Here is a 24,417-nt window from a genome sequence, read left to right on the forward strand (position 1 = left end):
CCTGAGGTACACTCTATCTGGGTGAAAGATCAGGTAAGGAGGCTTCACAGAGAGAGCTTGAAGTTCCGACACTCTTTTCGCTGAAGTGATGGCTACAAGGAATGCTGTTTTCCATGACAAGAATTTGAGATCTACTGAAGCAGCGGGTTCAAAGGGTGGAGCAGTCAAGGCTTGAAGAACTAATGTAAGATCCCAGGGAGGTACGGCTTCCTTTACAGGGGGTCTAAGTAAAAAGGTGCCCTTGAGAAAGGTTTTACACAATTTGGCCGACATCAAGGGCCCTGTATCATGTCCCACATTGTAATGTGATATGGCTGCCAATTGCACTTTGACAGTTGAACAACTAGCGCCTTCCTGAAAGAGTTCAGTTAGGAAGTCTAATATGGATGGAAGAGGAGCCATAAAGGGATCTAGATGGTGATGCTCCGCCCAGATGGAAAAACGTTTCCATTTACTGTGGTACACTTTCCTGGTAGAGGGCTTATGCGCCGCCAAGAGTATGGCTTTGACTGGTGAAGAGATACCGGGAGTCCTAACTAGGAGTGGAACTGGAGCAACCAAGCTGTCAGTTTCAGATTGTCCAGGTTTGGAGTTGGTAAGTTCAACGGGTGGGAGATAAGATCCGGAATGGGATCTAGAATCCAAGGGTGATTCACAAGGTGAGACCACAGGCAAGGGAACCAAATTTGCCGAGGCCAGAATGGGGCAATGAGAATCATCTTGCTCCCCAACTGCGAGGCTTTCTGTAAGAGTTGTATCATTAGTGGTAGAGGAGGATAGGCATAGAGTAGACTGGATGGCCAAGCATGCATCAGAGCGTCTCTTGGAGTTTCCCCTGGAGGGGGGATTAGAGTGAAGAAATTGTCGCATTTGGTGTTTGATGGAGATGCAAAAAGATCGCAGCAGGGTCGCCCCCATGTTGCGAATATCTGCTTCGCTACTAGAGGATTGAGAGACCACTCGTACGGGGTAAGAAGGGTGCGGCTGAGCTTGTCCGCTAGGATGTTGGTCCTCCCCGGAATGTGCGTTGCAATCAGAAAGCGGTTGGTGGAGATCGCCCATTCCCACACTCTCATGGCTTCGCGACATAGAGGGTAAGATCTGGTTCCCCCCTGTTTGTTGATATACCAGACCACCGACATGTTGTCCGACTGAATTGCAATCGTTCCTGTGGGGAGGAAGCCCTGAAGTGCTTGCAACACCAACAGCACCGCTCTCATCTCCAGAATGTTAATGCAGGGAGGTCTCTGTATCATTCCACGTGCCTTGGACTGTCCTGCCTGAATAATGCCCCCCCCCACCCGAGGCGGGAAGCGTCCGTGGTCACCGTGGCGAGAGGGGGAGAGGTGCAGAAGGGACGGCCCGTATGGAAGTTTGAGGCTTGGAGCCACCATAGTAGCACCCTCCTGCAAGCCCTGCTGATAGCAATGGGATGGTGGAGAGAAAGGGATAGAAAGGACCATTGCACTAGCAGAGTCCATTGCAGCACCTGCATGTTCAAACGGGCGCATGGAAGGAGCGTAATTGCTGCCGCCATGCAGCCTAGTGCCCTCAGGACCAATTCCACTGGTGAAGCCTTTGAATGTAGGATAGCCCACAGATGATGTTGTAAGTTCAGGATTCTCTCGGAAGTTAGGAAGGCTCGCAAATCTCTGGTGTTTATTCTGGCACCTATGAATTCTATGACCTGCGTTGGAGCCAGTAGAGATTTGCCGACGTTGATAGTAATGCCTAGCTGTGGGGCTAGATGGAGAAAGAAGTCTCTGGCTGAGCAAAGTAGATGCCTTGTTGGTGCGGTCAGGAGCCAGTTGTCCAGGTACGGAAAGACCTGTATTCCCTGGAGTCTCAGGCAGGCCACAATCACTGTTAATACCTTGGTGAACACCCTGGGGGCTGTGGTGAGGCCAAAGGGAAGGACCCTGAACTGGTAGTGACTGGCCCCCAGCCGGAAGTGAAGTAACCTCCTGGATCGTTTGTCCATTAAAATGTGGTAGTACGCATCCTTGAGGTCTACAGAGCACATCCAATCGTTTTCCCTCAAAAGGAGGAGGATAGATTGAAGAGTGACCATCCGGAATTTTTCCTTGGTTACTGACAGGTTCAAGCGGGAAAGGTCTAGGATAGGTCTCAAGTCACCCGTCTTTTTTGGCACCAAAAAGAACCTGGAGTAGAACCCTAATCCGAGCTGGATGGCTCTTTTTCTTAGCAGCTGCTGAATTTCTGCAGCTGCGGCCTCCCTCTGATCGGGTGGTACATCGGGGAGGTTCTTGGATTTGGGGACATGGAGTATTGGTATTTTGTACCCCCTGGATATGATGCGAAGCACCCAGCGGTCTGTTGTGATGGACTCCCATGCCGCTAGGTGTTCCGAAAAGTGCCCCCCCGACTGCCTCCAGAGTGGAGCAGCCGGGCAACCCCTCAGGGCTGCTGCGCGGGCCGGTCAGAGAAAGGTTCTCTGGACCCAAAATTTCTTGGAGCCCCTCTGCCCCTGGGGCGGCATCCTCCCTGTCCACCTCTGCCACGGTAGGACTGGTTGTCCGGAGCTGGTTGGGAATGTTATGATTTTCGGAACCACATCTTCTTCTGACCCTTTTGGTTCCTTGAAAAGGACCGCTGGGGAGCAGAGAAGCAGACTCCGACGGCAGACAACGTCTTCCCGTCCTTCTCGCTCTGGACAAGTGTCTCGCGAACTGTTTTGCCAAATAGGGCAGAACCATCAAAAGGGGCGTTCGCGAAGGACGCTTTAAAGGGCTCTGTAAAATCGCAATGACAGAGCCAGGCCTGAAGTCTCATGACTAGGCCTGCTCCGCTAGCCCTAGCGGCTCCCTCTGTGGCATGGGACAATAGCCGCATAGAGGTGTTTGAAATCGATCTCAGAGTGCCTATTCGGGTGGAGTACAATTGTTTGTCATACTCCGACATGGACTCGGGGGGATGCAGCGTATTCTTTGATAATATCCCGCTGCATCCTGATGACATGTGCCATATAGTTCAGAGACCTTACCGAGAAGGTCGCTGAACTAAAGACTCGCTTCCCTAAGAGGTCCATCAAACGGGACTCTTTGCTCGGTGGATGGACTGAGGGGCTCTCCTGAGCCAATTCCCTCTTTGTGGCTGCCGCCGTCAACATGGCATCTACGGGGGGCCCCTTACTCCAATGTGATCGGTCTGAGGGGGGGCTAAGAATCCTATCCGGGAGCTTCGGTATTGGCTCCACGGTGTCCGGATCCTTCCACGCCCTGGTGGTAATGAGGTCCACCAGGGGGTCGGCTGGAGGGGACACCCAAGAGGTAGACTGGCCTGCCTTGAATGCCTCCAGAAACACGGACTCGTCAGAGGAAGACTTGGGGGCAGACCACCCACCTCTGATTCTCAGCATCTCCATGATGTCTCCAAAGGGGGCGATCTTGGGGAGCCTTCCCCTTCCTCCAAGTCCGTGTCCTTGGTTAAGGACTCAGGGGAGTCCACGTGCCTCCTTTTGCACTTATGCTTGCGGGGAGCTTCCTCGGGGGGACTGTCTGAGGAGGCCTCACCAGCAACATCTTGTTCCAATGGAACCATCTGTGACATCGAAGCAGGCTGTCCCTTTGGCCGGGTGATGGAAGCCTGGCCCAGCAGAGAGGGAGTGCAGGTAGGAGCCGATGCAAGGACCGGGGGTCCGGATGCTCTCAACAGAGCCCTCTCCACAACATCGAAGGCCGAGGGAGAGCCACTCTCTAATGGATCCGAAAGTCGGCTCCCACTCGGATCCGATGAAGGGATCGGAGCCGGCGCCGAGACCGTCGGATCCGAGGGACCAGTGTGCTCCGACCTGGACAGAGCCGAAGGCACACTGAATCCCCCGGATCCAAAGCTCGGACCATGGCTCCGAGAGGTTGGATCCGACAGGCTCGAGGGCAGGGTCGGATCCGAAGTACCAAGTACTGTCGGTGCCGACCCACGCCCGGCTCCAACGCTGCTCGGCTCCGAACGCTCCGAACCCGGATAGCGGGTCGGAGAAGGAGCAATTGGGTGGAAAAAAGGTGTCGAGCTCCCCCCCTGAGGGGGTGGGGAGGCAAGAGCACTCCCATGTGCAGCTGGGCCTGGATGAATCTTCGCATCATCCGGTCCAAGTCTGCATCGGATAAACTGAAAGTAGATCTCGAAGAGGCCACCGAGGCAGGCCTGAAATGCCGCCTCGATGACCTCGACGGAGATCGGGTCTCCTCCTCCTCGGGCCCCGGGGAGAAACAAGGGGATCGGAGCCGAGGAGGAGACCTAGAAGCAGTGGAGGGAGAAGCCCGCTTAGCTGGTGGGGCCGAAACGGAGGTCTCGGCCCGCCGCTTGTGGTGCTTCTCCCTCCGTTTCTCCCTCCTGGCCTCCCTGTCCTCCGACACTTTAGCGGGAGTTTGAGTCCCGGACGGAGGCAGGGGGGCAGGAGTGGCAGCGACCACAGGCTGTGGTGGAGCCACGGGAGCAGCAGAGGTAGCGGAGGCCGAAGCTGAGTCCGGGGGTAAAAGTCCCGCCAGGACCAGCTACGACCTTCGCTCTTTCAGTGCCCTGGGGTTGAACGCTGCACAGATGGTACAGCCCAAGGTAAGGTGTTCAACCCCAAGGCACCGAATGCACCGAGTGTGGCCATCAGCCGGGGAGAGCTTATGGCCACACTCGGTACATTTGGAAAATATGGCTTTTGGGGCCTCAGCCATTCTTTTTAGAAAAAAAAAAAAGGAAAAACAACTACACACACACACACACACACACACACACACACACACACAGGCCCCAAAAGAAACGCAACACACACTCGCACACCAACGACCAGCGAAGGGAGGGTAACTAATTAAAGATCAAAAAATAAGGAGCCTAACACTTACACACACTTTTACTTGATTAATTTAAACTAAAGAAGAAATTTCTGACAAGAAATTACAGATAGAAATAGTAAAATATTTCACTTAGCTGACGAGCTCAAAAGGATCCAGCCAGCCACAAGCGTGGCAAACTAGATCTGAGGTCATGGAGGGTTAGCAGGGGATTATGGGTGAAGGGAGAAGCTAGGAGCTCGGATCCATTAGCTTGAAACAAGTTGCCGGCTCGGATCCGATATCGGATCCGTAACCCACAGGTTGCTGACAAATGAACATCCTACTTCAGATTATAAGTTATGTACAATGTATATAAATGAAAAAAACGTTAATGAGTTTTTTCTTTTGTTATTGTATGTTTGCCTATGTCTTAAAAATGATAAAAGATGTGGATTCTTCACAAATGCTACTTGATAACTGATGTAATGCAAATGAGGACAGTGGTCCTACAGAGTAGCTTGAGATGCACTGTTGCTACCAGTTTAAAGCGAGTCAGTTTTACTAAAAAAAAAAAAAAAAATGTTAAAATACACAGCCAGAGAAATTTGCTTTCTGGTGTAGTTTGAGATAAAAGACATCCTTCAGAAACTGTTTGATTTGTGGGGTCTAGATGGTAAATGGAGGAGTCCACTGGCAAGCAGGCCAAGCTGACTAAAATATTTATACCTTTAAAAAGGAGTAAACCAGTCCCGATGAAGACGACCAAGAAAAAAAAAAAAAAAAAAAAAAAAAAAAAAATTTTGCATCTGCTTGCTTATGTTCTTGATCCCTCTCTTGTACCAAAGCAAAAAAGAATGTCTACTTAGCTAGGTAAGATTCCCTGGTACTTTGGGCAGTTCCTGTGTCACAAAGCACTAAATCATGGCCCAAACAACTGCACCTTGATTAGTGGATGAGGCAACTATCTGAGCTGGAAGAGGAACATGCCCATCCTGTGAGGTACAATAGGACAGAACAAGATGAGTACTGCCACAATCCCTTGGGAGAATAAAACTACAGGTTTTGCTGTGAGCTTTCACCTGACAAAGCCACCAACCAGTGCTAGCTTTCACAGTAAGCATTCAGGAGCATGCACTGGAAGGAGAGGGTAGTGTGAGCCCCCACAGTGACAAGGGTAGTTCATACATATGTGGAGAGTTTGAGGTTTCGGACATTAAATGTCTTCAAAGCCACAATGCTGGCAAGGAAGCAAAACACCTTCAGGGAAGCCTATATGATGTCCATTTGTACATCTGGTAGATCATTCACTTGTACTTGGGGAGTTAATAGGCAAAGGTTCAGTAAGAGGAAGGATGATGGTCAACAGGCAAAGAGGCAAAAATGGCCAAGAAAATAAAAATTCTGCGTAATTGGTCTTCTAGCTTCCCTGACATTAAGTGTATTCTGTAATGTAGGTGAACAAATGATAGTAAATTAATAACCTCCAGACGATAAGTAATGGGACTACCAGGGTTGAATGCCCAAAGAACACCCTGAGCTGTGTCAGAAGGTACTGAAACAACAATACAAGTTTCTCTGTTACCTCAAAGAGGAGGGAAAACCAATGCTGCCTTGTCCAGAAAGCTGTTATAAAGATTCATTTCTGGCCTCCTCCCTCTTGTTCTCTGGACTCCTCTGAGGAGTAAAATAATGGGACAGAAAGCACTTTCCCAACTCAGGAAAAGGCATCCACTGCCCAAACTTGCTTGTGTGGGACTCCTAAGCAGAATTTCTGCAGCTGCCTGCTGCACACAGAAGCCAATGGGCGTATCAATGGTGCACCCATCTGTTGGTAACGTGCAGAAAGGTATTCCCAGCTACCATCCACTCATGGGCATCTGATGAGTCCTGCTTAACTGAGCTAACAGGCATTTTTCATGAGTTGGACTGAGGGCAACCCAGAAGAAAATTTTGTTTTCCAGGTCTTCCCTCCAGGATTGCATGGCTAGCCTGGAATGGATAGGACTGTGTACCCCCTCTCCCCATAAACACACATTTTACATTAGTGCACTGAAGACTCTGGGTTTCTAAAAGGGTTTGAAAACCCCAAGCACTAGACTAAATGATATATACATATATATATATATATATATATATATATATATATATAGAGGCATCTGTGGTTAAAATCTGATTAAAGGTCAGTCATCTGAGAAGTACTCCCTTGTTCTTTTGCACTTCTGTGGTCCATCATTCTAGCTCTAACTTCACACAGGGCAAAATGGGATGGCACAATACGGCTGGCTGTGTTGCTCCCATGTATTCCACAAGAACCAGTGCAGCCTTGTCATTCTGCTAACAATCTCAATTAGGCTGGTATCACTATAGTCACTGGAACAAGGAAAAGGCAGGAATAAATGTACCTTCCTCTTTCCAAAAACAATCTAGCCTCTATAATCTCAACAAAGAGCACAGAATGGGACTGCCTAAAGCTCTGCAATGAATGACTGGCCTTTTAAGGGGAAGTCTAGATAGGAAGAAGCCTAGAGAGGAAAAAGATTAATATTCCTAACGTAAGAATGTTTGATACCATACCCAGAACCTATCTGTCCTTGCTGATGGTTCTCCAACTAGGGTTAACTCTGAGAACCAGCTTCTCATCAGCAGTTCTGATAGGTAGGAATGCAATATAATCCAGGGTTTGGCAGACAGCCACAGATGATGCAAGACTGCTTGATACTCCGGAGCATCTGCTAGTCTACCATAAACCCTACTCTTCTTTCTGACATGCTAGGCTGGCCTACAAGATGAAAACATGCAGGCATCAGAGGTTTTCTGTGGCAGTCATTGGCTGCTTCCTCTTCTGCAGGCCTTAAATTCCCCATGAAGCTGGACCAAAGAAGATGATCCACCCCAGAAAGGGTGCCAAGAATATCGGCTACAGATTTTACTTAAAGGCTTAAACAGCCCATGTTATGCCATCTACTGCAAGCACATGCTGCACATTGCTACCTTAACCACAACAAAACTGCCTTCAAAACTACAGCAGGCAATTTGAAAGTCAACTGAGGATTCCGCTACAGGAGTTTTCACAGACTTGTGATTCCAGAATAATTAAGCTCTGCTAGTTTCTCTAGCACCTGGTTCAGAGGAAAAGATATGCAGGCAGGGCAATTAACTCAGTTTTTTAAAGCAAAGAAAGTTAGAGATCAACATCCTTGTTCCTGTGCAGTTCACAGATTTAGATGACTCATCTATCATGGGGTAAGACAACCAAGGTAATGTGGTCTGTCTTGCAGAATCATGTTAGAATACTATGCAACTGTTTCTGGTAGTGCAAAGCAATGGCGGTCCACGGGTTGGTTAGAAAAAGCACAGCACAGCATATCAGGTATGCTGTAAGCTAATTATATCTTAGATGATTCTACTTTATCAAGCAGTATGTGCTACTGCACAGTGGTGGTGCCAAGCACCTATACATCTTGACCCCTTGCAATGTTTAGTTGACATAGCCCTCAGTCTTCATGGTTGACGGCATGCAGTGGGAGGTGCTGTGACTAACTGTGCAACAGTCATATGACCAAGTCCATCTGTGGCCCTATGCTGAACAGAACATAGCAGATAAGAGCCTGCCAGAAGATGCTTAGAAAGAAGGGCACTTCATTACTTCCAGGATTTGCAGACTGCAACTGCCTTATTAAGAGCTAAGAGACCAGAATCTTGGTGCTTCCACACCAGAACACCATGCTTGAAAGCAGACTCAGGGCAGGTATCAATTTAGCTTGCTCCAGGTAGAATATAAGCCAGTCCCAATGAGGACATCAGCCAAAAGGTGGAGTTTCATTTAGGGGAAGGAGAATGTGCACCACTGTACTTGTCTAACTCACAAAGACTAAGACTTTGTTACTTTGTCATACAAAGACCTATAAATCAGCTGTGATAGTCTGGAGAAGTTCCACTATGGTTCACAATATAAAACCTTGAGGTCAAGATGACATGCTAAAATTCCATAGGCCTGATATTACACCTGTTATAAAATGGTTCCAATAAATCCTGTCACTACAAATGAGGGAAATGTCCAAATATTAAAATTTTGTTTAAAATTATCACTAGGGTTTGGTCAGGTTTTCCTTTAATGCAAGTAAAAACAACTACATATATTGTCTGGCCGCAAGGAACTTCAGTATTTAATTTTATTTCTGGCTGCAGTAATATAAAGGATATCTCCCCATTATGCTGAAAGCATGTCCTCTTAGTTCTATAGCATTTTGATGTTTAAATTTGCTTATTATCAAGTTTGCACATAATGTTTTCTACAGGTATGTTTGCTATGCCCTGCAGCTAGGTTATTAATTCACTGTTTATTGATAATAAACCTTGTTCATAAATGCTCCCCTTTCAGTTATCACTTTCACTGCTAGAGAAGAAGCTCCACTCATAATTAGATCTGGAAGACATGATAACTTCAGTAAATGGTTTCGATGCTTTATTTAATTAAAATTGTTTTTATGACCAGGGTGATTTTTGAAAATTAAAGTAGCACCATTGTCATTTTGTGCACTACATGGTTTATACATTTTGTGATCCTTCCATATGTTCACCAATACAAATTCAATAATATAGGATGCAATGTCTGAGCCAATTTGAGTTGGTGAAGACAATAGCCCACTCTATTTTTGTAAGTAATCTCCATGGTAAAGTCTAGAAAGGAAGGCACACTTGAAACCAACTCTGATTTAAATTAGGCTACAGGTTATGGTGTCCTAATCCAAGTTAATTATGAAGAGTACAACTGTGGGAACAGAAACATCCCAGGCTTGTCTATAATACATCCACTCCTACTTGACTTTCGTACTGACTCATAGGCATTCCCATGACTGTTCATGCCTTGTCAGCACTCTCCTTTCTCCAACAGGGCCATACCAGTCAACCTGTGCATAATACCCATTCAGTCATCTAATTTATATCTAAAGGAAGAAATACTTATTTCCAAAATATTTATTTGGTGCAGAATATTTGAGTAATACAATCATTTAATATTTGACCACATTTATTTACAGTGGAGAAATATATTAGTAAAATGTTTGATTAGTTATAACCACCTTAACAACTGCATTTTCACTGAAACAGACAATCTAAAATTTAGTAAGGAAATCCTCATACTCTACAGGGGGCAAACACAGTAATTTCCTGTAACAGCATATTCCAATTCAACTTATAGCTAGTAAACTGCAAGGCATTTTTTAGTCCTGAAACGTCTTCATGGTTTCTATCTTTTAGATGTTATTCTACAAATACTGAGACACTACCACCTAACCCACAGGGTCTTCACAATTAAAAGGGAATATACCTTAGCATTTGTAATAAACATTTTGGATTTTTACAGGTTTTGATAATAGTTTGGAAAGCAACATCTCTGAAGCACAGACAATCTTCTAAATCACTAATTTTATTGCTAAGTAGTTTAGTATTTGGCAAATCCACATTCACCTACAAATTTTCCCTGGTTCATTATCAAGGTTTATCTTTTCCACTCATCTTTGCCTAATTGCACACCCTTTACCAAATCGGACCACTCCTTTTTCTTTAGTAAATTGTGGGCCAAAAAACTATTCAGTACTTTAACCTGGTTACCTAACTCATCTATTATCTTTCCACTTTCTTTGAGAAATGTCAGAAATTAGACCTCTTCTCACTTTATTAAGAAAATGTTATTTTGCCCCTCCTTTGCCTCCTCAGCAGGTTTACATTTCATCTGATATTCTCTACTATGCTAACTGCATTCTTTTTTGCTTCTTCATACACACTACTCCCCAGCCATTAATATCTTACTGCTCATCCAAGTCAGAAGTTTCCTCTTGCCTAGTTTCTCCTACTTCTTATGCACCTACTCACTCCTCCATATATACTCCCTTTAAGGTAATCCCAATGTTTTTTTTTTCTTTAACAGGCATACTGCACACTGCATTCTTATGCTCTTTTTTTGAAAACTCTTCTTGATCGCTCTTAGTCAAATGTTAACAGTATTTACATCATGAACAAACATGCACTGCCTTTCAGATACTATCATAACTTTAAAGTTTAACAGCTTCTTTCCTGATACCACAGTGCTATTCCCTTATTACCATTAGTCAAATGTATCTAGTTCCCAGGCAGTTTTCCATATTTATGACACTGAATTATCAAACCATCATATAACTTTCCTTTAAAATGGGACAGATTCATAACCCAGAGGCTCCCTACACTCTGGAACAGAATCCCAGTCCATGTTAGGCAGAGCCCCTCACTAACTCTCTTCAAGAGAAATCTCGATGAGTGGATGGGAGATCGTAGGTTTACCCCGGGGGTCATCTCTGTGTCACTACTAGACAGAGGCACAGTAAACTAAACCCTAAATGGGTGTAGTATTCTCATCCTAAGGGGTGGTGAAAGCCACACACACTCTGCTAGGCTTATAAATGCCCTAGGGCAGATAGCCTAGTATGAACCTATGAACAATTTGTATAAGGTGAAAAACGGATGCTTTATTCATTCACTTAATTCTAACCAATTTATTAACTCCTATAGTGCTGACTGTGCTGCGTTCTTAATTATGCCTGCTGTGATAATTGTGTGGGCTGCCTTGCACCATTTAAAATTAAACAGCCTGTAACTTAATTTTGGTACTGAATTTATGGTAACCAGTACACTAAATGAGATAAAATGATTTTTCACTGAACAAGAAATGCAAAAAAAAAAAAAAAAAAAAAAACAAAAAAAAAAAAAACAGCTTTTTTGTTCAGTCTCTTGGATCTAGGCATTTGTTGTCTAGTCTGCCAGCAATCGGGAAGAAACTGATGGTTAATTAACTGACTGCAGGCAGAAGTTATTGATCTACTGACCCTGATTCTTATCCATAAGATATCTTAAATGCCCATCATCCTTTTAACCATAACACATCATGTATAATGTTTTCCTCTATTTTTACCTACTTGTGATCATCATGTCCTATTATTCATGAATGCAATGCTACCTACACTGTCACCCAAAGCTCTCAAGAAAACATAGCACTGAAAACACCACCTAACCTCTCCAGAAGACTGCTCTTGTATATCCTCTACTTCTGTCTCCATCTTAGCAATGTCATTCTGTATAAGGCAGTATCTAAAACTCGTGTACATTTTTAGTTATTTTTGGGTCCCCACAGCTGACTATCAGCTGCTTGCAGGTCATCTCCATATCCACTGGATCTAATGGATTCAACTTAGCCTTCGACAGGCTAACTTGATATGTTTGGCAGCCAGTAGGTAAGGCGACTGAGAAAACTGGAGCATTATCACATGCATGCCAGAGTGTGTTTTCTCTAATATCCCCTAGCCACACTGGGGTCACGCAAGGGGCATCAGTACTAATCGAACTCATCACTTCCACAGGGTGGCCGTTGTCAGCAGGATGCTCCAACCACCCTCAAGCAGCACCATGCCTTTACTTCATTGACCTCCACCAGTGAAATAAAGCTTCACAAGTGTGCCCCAAGTATGTGCACCTCCATCCCTCCTACCAAGTGGGGGTATACACACCCTCCCTGCTGGTGCAGTCAAGTGTACGAACCACTATTCAAACTAGGCTTTATCCCTCTACCCCACCAGTACAGGCACATATCTCATACATTTCTATTATCCAGCTGTCTACTCAGCCTAAAATGTATTACTTAGACCTTGTATTGTCATATTTAGCCAGAACATCTATGTCACACAACTTACAAGATGCACATTTTCATATTACCTGATATGGAGGAGTATTTCAGCGCTATACAGTTAAGGCTCCCATACATAGCACAAGCAAAAAACTATAATTCAAAGTGGAAAGGGATGATGATGAAAGATGGTGGAAGCTCAAGAAAAACAGACACACTGGGATTTTGGATGCAAATCCTTAAGGAGAATAACAATAAAAATAACCACACAGAATACTGTACTCAAAGTAGCAGAAAGTATTAAAACAACACAGGGATGGAGAAAGGAGATTGTACAGATAGGGATGACTGTAATTAGGGGTATAGACACTATGCAAAAGGGGGCTAGAATTTACTGGAGAAAACTAGAGAAGGAACCAAGGTATTAGGAGCAAATAATTAGACAGAGGAAGGTAACTAAATGGGAAAAGGACAAGAATGCATTTGGACTGCAGGCTTCAGATTGCCTTAGCTATCAAAGATAGATTTCAGAGTACTGGCAAAGAGAAAGAAATAAGGGGCCCTAAGCAAAAGACAGGCACTGGTAAAGGTTTTAGTAGAATCTAGAACAGAAGCTACTGTTAAAAAAGGAATAAGTAGTAGAGCATATAAAACAGTGCATGATAACTATAGGAATCAATCAGAGGAGGTTATAAAGGATTGGGAAGAATGACTGGATAAGCAATTCACAAAGAAACAATGGGGGAATATATGCATGGCTCCCAAATATACAACAAAGTCTAGGAGATTCGGGATCTTTGCTTGGAAGTGTTTGCATAAGTATTTTTATACCCCAAGCAAACTCCAAAGAATTTTCCCTTGGGTTGATTGTAAATGTTGGAGGTGAGATGGAGAAGAAAGAGGTAACTGGGAACATATTTTTGGGAGAGTAATGAGTTGGCACACTAAAATTTCCCTGCAGACTACTCTCTCAGAAATACTGCGCAAGCAAACTGGTATAACGAAGTAATTTTTTTTGAGCCATGATAGAGAATCAGAATTGCCTAGACATAGTAAGGCCTTGCTGAGTTTAATTCTGGTGGCTGCCAAAAAAGCAGTTACTAGAAAATGGAAATCAAAGTCTAAACCAACTGTACTAGAAGTAGTAAATACAGTAACAGACACAAAACAACTGGAAGTGGGATCTTTATCATAGGGTAGGAGCAAATTAACATCCAGAATAATATTTTGGAGAAGGAATGAGGTTTAAGGGAAAACAGGAATTGAATGAGTTTTGTAATATACTCTGTCCAGTCATTGTCAGTCAAATAAGTGATGTATAATGTTTTCAAATGAAAATATGTCAGTGTGGTTTGTTTTCATTTATATCAATAGGTTCATAACTTTGTATTAGGCTAACTGTACATGTAGGTAATTTTAAGTTTAACCAATTACTCCAGGTGAGGATCAAACTCTGCACCTTGTGTCTGTAAGGTAAACACCTTAATCATTATGCCAACTTCCCACCCCAAAAAGTGAAAAATCAAACCCTGTACTTTGAGTCTGTGAGGTAAACACCTTAACCATTATGCTGACGCTTCCATGATTGTCTATGTCATATGTGATAATTTAATAAAGTTGTTTCTTGTTTAAAGAAAAAAAATGAAATTTTCATCAACTTCTACACTTACTCACTTCATTAGTCCACATCAGGTCCCTGCTTTGGCCAAGGATGGGACGAGTTAATTAGATAGCATTAGGACCAGCTATAAGGCTCTGCAAGACTGCAGTGGCAAAGCCAGCTCTGGATTTCAAAAATATTGGCAAGTGGTAATGCTTGGTGAAGGTATGTACAGAACTCCAGGTAGGAGCTTCTAGGATGTCCCTGGTAGGAACACCTCTGAGAAAGGCTGTAGAGGTAAGATGCAGCCTTGGTTGAATGTGGTCTTATCCCCCGTGGGGTAGGTTTTCCATGGTACTTATAGCAGAAATGAATGCAGTGGCCCACCCACTTAAAAATGGTTTGCTTTGAAATGGCCTTCCCCTCTGCCCCTGCAGCAAATGCAACCAGCAGCTGTTCAGATTTCCTGAGAGGTTTAGTCCTGTCCAAGTAAAATCCAAGTTGTCTGTGCACATCCGAAGAGTGCAGTATTCATTCCCCTTTGTTCTGTGGATTAGAAAAGAAGGTTGGCAAATTAATGGACTGATTAAGGGCCACATTGGATACTACCTTGGGCATGAAGGAGGGATTGGTCCTGAGGGACACCCTGTCCGCATGAAACATGATGAAAGGCTCCACTGCCATGAGAGCATGTAATTCAGACATCCTTCTTGCTGAAGTGATGGCTAGAATGAAGGCTGTTTTCCAAAAAAGGAATTTCAACTCTGCATTTGCAGCTGGCTCAAAGGGAGGTAAAGTGAGCTTTTTCAAGTACAAAATTAAGGTCCCAGGCTGGAGTAAGGGCTCTCCTGGGTGGCCTTAAGTTTTTGGCCCCTCTGAGGAACTGCTTCAGCAGTGGATGAGAGAAGAGGGGTGGTTCTGTATTGTAATGAGCTGAAATGGCTGAAGCATGAATTTTGATGAAGGAAAAGGAAAGGCCCTTGTGAAGCATCTCAGTTAAGTATTGAAGAATCTGAGGTAACTTGGGTGCAGCTGTGCCCATCCCCTGAGTTTGGCTCCAGGAACAGAATATTTTCCATTTTTCAGCATAGGATTTTCTAGTACTAGGCCTCCTTGCCTCCAGAATGACATCCGTCACTTGCTTACTGAGGGATGGTAACGGAGAGATCAGGTAATTAGCCAGGCTGCCAAGTTCGGGGTTTGAAGCTGTTGGTGCAGAATCTGGCCCTCCTGCTGGGACAGCAGGGCAGGAGTCTGAGGCAGGTAGCATGGTGCCAGCAGTGACACACTGTGCAAGAGAGGGTACCAGTGTTGGCATGGCCAGTCTAGTGCAATCAGTATGGTTGCTTTGTCCTGTTTGATCTTTAGTAGAACCTTGGAGAGGAGAAGCAGAAGGGGAAAAACATAAACTGATAGTTTTTTTCCAGGTGAAGGACAGGGCATCCACTTTCCAGGCTTGTTTGTGGGGAGTCCTTGTGCAGAATTTGTCTAATTGGTAGTTGTGGGGGGAGGCATACAGGTCTATCTCTGGGCTCCCGCATTTGTTTCTCAACGTGTTGAATATCGTTGGTTTCAGTTTCCACTCGTGTGGGCCCATGAGATTTCTGCTTAGGTCGTCTGCCAGTGTATTTAGCTTTCCTGGAAGGAATTGAGTCTGTAGGTGCACTTGGTAGCTCAAGGCTGTGTTCCACAGTGCCATGGCTAGTCTGCAGAGAGGATACAAGTGGGTTCCGCCCTGCTTGTTTATGTACCACATAACAGTGGTGTTGTCCATGTTTACCAATAATTTGTCCTGGAAAAATGTGGTCCTTGAAGGCTGTCAGAGCATTATGTACAGCTAACATTTCTTTTTGACTGACATGCAGGTGCATTTGAATTGGGTTCCATTTGCCCTGAATGCACTTCCCTGCCAAGTGAGCCCCCCCCCCCCCACTCATAGTCTGATGCGTCTGTTACGGTTTAGGCGGCAGGGGTAGAGTGAATGGCAGTCCCTTGTTTTGGTGGCAGGCCTCTGCCCAACAAAGGAACTCTATCTGTAGACAAGGTATGATAGGAATCATTGATTCTAGATCCTGAGAATGTTGACACCATAGGCTTTTTAGATATTGTAGTTTCCTCATATGCAGTCTTGCATATGGAATAAGTAGAATGCAGGAGGCCATGAACCCCAGAGCTTGCAGTATTTTCCTTGCAGATAGCTCGGGTCTTTGTGGCCAGTAATTTGAAGTAGGCTGTCAAATGAACTTGTTTCTCTGGCGCAAGGTAGGCCATCTGGGAAGTTGTATTCAAGCCTGCTCCCAGGAATATAATTTGTTGGCAGGGTACAAGATGTGATTTCTTTTCGTTTATGGTGTACCCCAGAGAAGTTAGCAATTTCCTTACAAATGCCAGATGATTTAATAGTATGTCCTGGCTTTCTGCCTGAATTAGACAATTGCCCAGGTATGGGTATATCTGAATATTTCTTTGCCTCCAAAATGCAATGACTGGAGATAGGCACTTTGTGAATACCCTGGGCGCAGTAGATAAGCAAAAGGGCAGTGCAGAGAACTGATAGTGCATGTAGCCTGCTTTGAAAGCGTAGGTATCTTCTGCAAGATTCCATTATTGGGATGTGCAGGTAGGCTTCCTTTAAATCCAGTGTTGCCAACCAGGCATCTTTGCCTAGCATAGGAAGCATCTTGAATTTTGGGATCACCAAAAATGTGTTTAGGATAGACAGGTCCGGGATAGGGCTCCAAGAATTGTCCTTACTGGGTACCAGAAAAATTCTTGAGTAGAAACCTTTGTCCCCTTTCTTCTTCTGGGACAGGTTGAATTGCCCTGATGCTTAAAAGAGAGACAACTTGCTTTTGAGCCTCTTCCCACTGATTTGGGGGTAGATTTGGCCAACCGTTTGGGGTTGGTAAGGAGTGGAAGTGGAATCTGTATCCTTGGGAAACTATATTTAAAACCCATTTTTCCTGGGTAATGAATTCCCAATTTTTTGCCTGCAGGGCAATCTTCCCCCCTAAAGGAACAGTCAGTTGTGCCGGGCTTGGAAGGTTTAAAGTTAAGTCACTGAGACAGTTTATCATAGGGGGAGTTTTCCTACTCCCTGCTTTGGAAGTGGGAGCCCCCCACTGCTTAGTCCTGTGAGTTCCTTGGGACTGAAGCCTGGGTGTTCTGCTGGTTCTGGGTTTGGACTGAGAAGGCCTGGAAGAGGCAGAAAAGGACCAATTCTTACAGGGCCAATGCCTACTAAATCTGGGAGGCTGTACTTGCAGGAAATCTTTAACAGTTTGCAAAGATTTAGCTTTTTCCTCCATCTTTTTAAGTACTTCTTCTGCTTTGTTGCCAAACAGGCGGTCTTGGTTTAAGGAAGCATCCAGCAATTTAGCTTTAACATGATCTGGCAAAGACTGCTCCTCAAGCCAAGCATGCCTTCTAAGTACAGACCCAGTGTCAGCACCCTGCAAGATGCTTCTAATGAATCAAAACCACATTGCAAAGTATGTTTTCCAACTTGTTCAGCAGAATGCATTAAATCCTGTAAATCTTTATTTTCAGCACAATCAGGAATCAACATAATTTTCTATTTAAGCAATCCAATAATATGCTGCTGATACTTTAACATATGAAACTGGCAGTTTTAGGCCCTAATGGCCAAGGTTGCAGAAGTGTATACCTTCTTACCCAATCTATCCAGCGCCCTGGAATCTCTATCAGAGGGGGTAGAATTTTTGGCAATAGTAGCCTTAATGCCCTTGGTCCCTGTGAAATAGTCTCAGGATCCACAGTAGGATTTTTAAAAAGGAACTTGTGAGAGTCAGGGACCCTGTAATACCCATCAGGTTTTCTGGGAGCAGGAGGTAAAGAGTCAGGGGCCATACTATATTCCAAGACGGCATCACCCACAATGTCCAGTACAGGAGGGATGGCCAAAGGCTTGTGCTGGGGCAGGAGTAAGAAATCCCGAAGCCTCTTTTTGGAGTCACAGTAATCCTGGCTCTCCCAGTGAAAATGCTCCCTGAGAGTATGCAAGGTTTCACCAAATGAGAAATCCTCTGGAGGGGAAGCAGAGGGAATGGAGTCCTCTGCATCAGAATCCTCATAGGTAGATAAGGGTAAATCCTGATCATCAGAGGAATCAGAAATTTCAGAGTCCTGATCAGAAGAATCAGAAGGAAAATCAGTCCTAGGTCTCTTAGAGGGGGAAGTGTGGCTTCCCCTGATTAGAGTAATAAGGTCTTCAGCCATTCTTATCATTTGTTTTTTAGGCATAGGGGCCTGACCATGCAGTCTGGACGTCAGTTTTCTAGTCATGGATCGAGTTTTAGGCCTTGAAGAAGAAAATGGCATTGGTTTAATATGCAAGTCAGTAGGCCTGAATACAACCTCAGAAGCCGGTGCCTGCACAGCGGATCCGGACCCATCCAAGGTAGAGACATCCACAGGTTCAAGCATCTCGTGGCATACCAGACTCCGAATGGGTCTCAGTAGAGGTCGGCAAATCTGAAATAGCGGGTATCAGGGGGCTGCGAAAGCACCTCACTGAGTACCTGCGAACTGGCGACTAGCTTTGGAGAAGCGTCGTTGGCAGCTTTGGACCTATGCGGTCTGTCTCTGTCTTTATCTTTGCGTTTTTTCGGAATGTCGGTAGTTGGGTGGCTTACCGAAGCCATTTCTGGATAATTGAACAGAGTACCAAAATATTTAGATGTGTAAATAAACTGACGATGAACAGTTCGAGGTTTGAATAAAGCACAAAACCGACAGCGAGGTACATCGTGGTCTGGGCCTAAGCATGGAATACAGTACGAATGAAAATCTTTATGAGGTATTTGCTTTCCACAAGAAATACAATTGTTAACTTTTACTGACATCGGTTTAGAGCAAGAAAAAGGTTCCCCAACGTGGTACTTAGTTGAAGACTTCGGTTCTGAAACTTGAAAACGAAAATTTCAGGAGTCGGCCGACCAGCACTTGCGAGCTGCTTCTGCTTCGGGCACCGCACGGCAAGAAAGACTTATGTAATGGCGTCAGCTGCATGCTTTATACCTCCGACTACCTGACGTCATGGAAGATGAGACAGCATCCGACGCAGGACACAAGACTTTGATAATCAGGCCAACTGAGGGCTACTGACTGCAAGCGGATAACCCAAATGTGATGACTGCAACAGTGAAACACGAAGAACATCAATATTAACAGATTGCCCAATAATTAATTTCTGTAAGCCATAAAAGCTGATCCTATAACATTCTACTTCACTGATTGTTTATAGTGGTAAACCACTCTCACCCTTTCTCCACAACCCTACTGGAGTCCCTCAAGGCTCCATCCTAGGACCCCTACTCTTCAACATTTTCACAAACAACCTTCACACTGTCTCTCACCCTGGGACCCTCATTCAATATGCTGATGATTCCCCCATAATCTGCACTGCTCAATCACTACCAGAACTACTTTCAAAAACTCAGCAGTCCTTTACTGTAGTCGAATCCTGGCTAAGAAATGCCCAACTCTTTCTTAATCCAAAGAAGACAAAAGTAGTACTCTTTCATCCCATAAACACCTCCACTGTCACCGATCATTTCAACATCATTGCATCTGACAACATGTCATAGAAATAGTGCAGGAAACCAAACTTCTAGGTGTTATCATTGACAATAGAGTTTCATTTGACCCCCACATACAGCAAAATATAAAGAAAACTCATCAAAAACTGGGACTCTTTTGTATAGAAACAAACATTTCTTTACTGCAGCAACCAAAACTACCCTTGCAAAAACATTTTTACTTCCCTCCCTTCTTTATGGAGCCCCTGTCTTAACTAACTTACAAACTTCTACCCTAAGCAAGATGGAACAGTGCTACAACAAAGTTACAAAGTTTGCCACAGACTCTAAATATCACACACACCACTGTAAATTACTCCTAGAATTAAACTGGCTTGAACTCCACAACCAACTTGCCTTTATTCAGCTAGCTACTTTGCACAACCTTATTTTCAAGCCTACTGCCTGCCTTGCACTAGCCAATCTAGTTGCACCTTACACACCAGATCGATCCCTACGATCAGAAGGCAAAAATCTCTTGGCTATCTCAAAACTAACAAGAAAGCCAGGTCACTCTCTGTATTCATACTATGTCTCTATACTTTGGAATTTACTACCTCTAGCTACCAGATCTATGCCTGGCCTAACCCATTTCAAAACCTCTTTAAAAACTCATCTCAAAAACACATGGCTCTGCTCCTGCATAAAGCCTGCCTAATGCTCAGGTCTTCCTCTTCTTCCACACTAGCCTCTTCTTCTGTCACATTTCAAGTCCTCACAGTCTATGAGATCCTAAGGCTCTTTTAACTCTTTCTATACCATATCCTTAAGCTACTGCTCAGGCTTTATTGACTTTTATTCTTCTTAACTCTCTCTCTCTCTCTCTCTCTCACTATCTGCATCACTAACTTTCTGGCTGCTATTTTCCTAACTGAAACTAACATTCTACTTTTCATGTAGTATAACAGTCGATGTCACACACTGCACTACCTATGTACTATTTTTTTTGGACACTATCTACCTACATCATGTAAGGTGAGACTGAAGATTATCGTCTGTAATGTTTTAACTGTATAGAACTTTCTAGATGTGTAGTAATATATTATAACATCTTGTAACAATAGTTTGTTCTTTCAACTTGTTCTTGTATAGTGTTTCAAATGTAATTTGTATGGTATTGGATTATACTGTATTCGTATTGCACTGTATGCGGAGCTTTTCTCCCCGGGCTTCTGCTGAAAATGGGTTCTGTAGACCCAGTCAGACCACCCCGGTAAACAAATGTCAAATAAATGAATAAGAGGTGAAGAGTGAAGACAACCTGAAGGAACTCTTTCTGTGCAATACTGCTCTGTTCATAGTGGCATTTCACAATTTAAACATGCACAACTATACGGAATAAAGATCATCTGACTTTTTCTACTTAGTGCACCCCACAGCATTCAATGAGATGGCTCTATCAATCTAGCAGATCTACTTTAAAATAGTTAGGAAAAATATTTATTTGCAAACAAAAAAGAATAGTGTCTTATTTATTCATTCATTTATTTTATTTGTATACGTTTAATTTTATTTTTTATCACATAAATGTACTCATCTTGGTATAAATACATACCAATAATACATGTAAATGTTCTTACCTTCTGCTGCTTGTCTTTAAACACTTTAATTAGTGTAAGGAAATGCTCAATCAGGAACATAAAGTAAACACCTCCAAGGGCTGTTAGACCTTTCCATACAGAATCCATATAGCTATGTTCTTCAGAATTTTCACTATGATAATGCGACTCATGGCTATGATGATGGTGGTCATGGTTAAGATGATGATGATGGTGAGGATGATTATGTTGCTGATGATGATGAGTACCTTGTGCCTGAAAGAAAAAAAAAAACAACAGTGCTACAATACATCTTTAAATATTATATAAATTATATGTTAAAAAAAAAAAAAAAAAAAAAAAAAAAAAAAAAAAAACACATTTTAAATTTACTCCCACCTTACCAGAATATACTCAAATCCTAAAACACAGATTAAAAATCAGGCATTGAAGTGCAAGCACTGGTGGCATAGAAAGGATAAAGCTCTTACTGACAGACTCAGAAGACCACAGTTAGATTAGCGGCTTGGGTGCTTGACAGCACTGGCATGGGATGGTGGGCACAGCTATACTGGTGAGATGGTAGAGCTGTCTACTTACAGCACCGATCTCTGATGACTGGATGACCAACATGACCAGTGGTTGGGTATTAGGCTCACCAAGCCACCAACAAGTAGTAGCCTTCATGCAGTGGATGAGAAGAGGGGTCCACCTGAATGGAGAATACACTGTGACCCACAGGGGTGATGCAGAGCACCTATACTCCCATCAGTGGGCATGGTTACGCTACAGTATGCTTCCTCATCCCCTGGATACCAGGTATCTAAGCACCCTCATGGCTGCCTCATGAAGGCTCTCTCTGGACATCCCTCCTCATTATCCCAAGTGAAATTTCTGAATAGGGGAACAAGTAGGCCATGTCTTATTGGGGGAAAGTTCAATGGTTGGAAAGCACCAGGGCAAAAAAGCACCTAAGAATGAAGACCAAATACAAAACATATCTGCATACACAAAATTAGACTACAGTTGCATCTCTAAACATAACTTTCAAATGGCAAAATTAGACGATTAGGTCACACCCCCTGCAGAGGTGTAGACTTCCTGATAAATAATTCCTAGGCCATCATAACACAGTAAATGTTAGCAAACAAAGTCAAACATGTTGTCAAGTGCCAAAAACTGGTGCCTGAGAATGTATACATTACCAGACTGCAACCAGGGCTTCTATAAATGTGGCATTTATGTGTGGCAAGTACACAAGAAAAGCTCAATGTTCATTCGATCTTCATGAAGGACAGAGTGAGAGAGTAAGTATGGGAGAGAGACAGAGACACACATCCACAATGAAGGACGGAGAGACTGTCAGACGAAAAAAGAATTAATGACCAAGTGTTCAGGCTCCTACACCCGTAGACTTCAAACCCTGTAAGTCCATAATTTCCCTCTGGGACAAAGCCTGGACACAGCTCTTACATGCAGGATCAGGCTTTTTGATCTAATGACCAATCTGCTGCCCCCTCACACGACTTCTGATCAAGGAGCCACTGCAGAAGTGTGCCTGTGTGCTACACTTTGTCTGCCTGCTTACTACTAGCCCCAGTGGCTCCACTTGGAGGAAGATGCCAGGCATTGTAAAAACTCAAAACTCACATTCAAAACTCACACCCACACTTCAGAAAATGACAGCCAAATGCTAGTCATGCAGATCCTCCACCCTTTAGCCATGGGCAGTCCTGCAACAGTCAATATGTTAACCGATTCAGCATTGCCAACTTCATAAATTGGACTCTCTCTATTAGTTATCAGACCAAATGTAAGAAAAATGTTAATTCAAATAAAGCTAACAGCATGAAAGTACAGGAGAAGAGCCAGAAACTTAGGGGACTCTTTTTTTAACACCTTGATTAAATTATCAGTTAAACTCATTCCCCTCCAGCAGAGCTCCTTTGAGCTTGTACCTTTAACTCCTAGTGGGAGTGGCTTCAGCATTTAAAAAGTGAAGTTATCACCTTATATTTTTAACAAATACCCATTGACAGAGGTGATAAATCAATACAATTGTGTTTGCCATCATGTATGCTTCAAGATAAAATTTTCTGATACCTTGTATGTAACATGGTTTTGGAATTATTAATGCAAATATGAACAGGCAATATTTGACGCCTAGAGGCGCAGTAGGAGGTAACTGCAGAAACTCCTGGAGACGTCACTCGGCTGTAATGAGACATAGGCAACATACATTATCAGAAAAGAAAAACAAAAGTTATGTATTTACCTAACAATAGATTCTTTCATTCCAGTCTGTCTGATGAGATACAGGGGTCCTCAATCTCCTGCTTGGATCTGAGCCTGCCAAATTAGTGCTCTATCCTAGAACCCTTCCAAAATGTGTTTTCCATAATGTCCTGCTTTCCCCTGACTAACTCAGAGTTTGGCATCCAGCTGGCACATACAGATTCATAGGCGATTACTAGTCTAATGAACCCAGAGGGCCTTTATAAGCTTTGCCCCATTTCCCAAAGGTGAGAATCAAACCCTGTACCTTGTGTGTCTGTAACATCTTAATCATTATGCCAACCTCCCAACTCCATTAAATTTACTACACAAGTACTAGGCTAGCTCTTGCAGACTATTTTAAGCCTAGTCAATTTCCCTTTAGAGATGAGAATTAAACCCTGCGCCTTGTGTCTGAGAGGTAAACACCTTAACCATTATACTAACCACCAATACTGCTAATGACTCAGGAGTAATGTTCCCTAACAGACAGCATGGCTGGTGAAAAAGAGTGGGTTGTCATACTGGACAGACTGGAATGAAAGGATCTACCATTACAGTAAGTGCATAACTTTCATATCCTATTCATTCAGTCCATCCAGTTACACACATTGTTCAGAATCCCCAGCAACTAATATCTTGAGTGGTCTTAAGACAAGAGACCTTCCAGGATGGAAGCTCCAAACGAAGCCATGGGTCTAGAAGAAAGGTCAACTCTGTAGTGCTTGACAAATGTATGTGCTAAAGATCAAGTGGCTGTTTAAAAAATCTCATTCAAGGACAAAGACCTGAAAAAGGCTGCTGAAGTCAATACTGCTCTAGTAGAGTGAGCTTTGGGCTTGAATAGCAACAGCTTATTCTTGGAGGTATAGATAAACTAAATACAATTAGACATCCACTGCGACACAGAAACTTTGTAAAATTTCTGCCCAATCTGTCTTTTAAGAAGTACACATACAATGGT

General features: G+C 43.7%; 1 protein-coding gene across 1 annotated transcript in view; it reads right to left on the reverse strand.

The window, feature by feature from the left end:
• The window catches only part of LOC122796950 (zinc transporter ZIP6-like), a 382,396-nt gene that overhangs the window by 235,085 nt on the left and 122,894 nt on the right, over positions 1-24,417 (reverse strand). Inside the window, exon 4 of the mRNA XM_044065725.1 lies at positions 21,222-21,455. Coding sequence (XP_043921660.1) covers positions 21,222-21,455 — 234 coding nt within the window. The remainder of the gene's footprint in view (positions 1-21,221; positions 21,456-24,417) is intronic.

Source organism: Protopterus annectens, chromosome 3.part0 (genome assembly GCF_019279795.1).
Source record: "Protopterus annectens isolate FY-2018-M chromosome 3.part0, PAN1.0, whole genome shotgun sequence".
NCBI classification, from domain to species: domain Eukaryota; kingdom Metazoa; phylum Chordata; order Ceratodontiformes; family Protopteridae; genus Protopterus; species Protopterus annectens.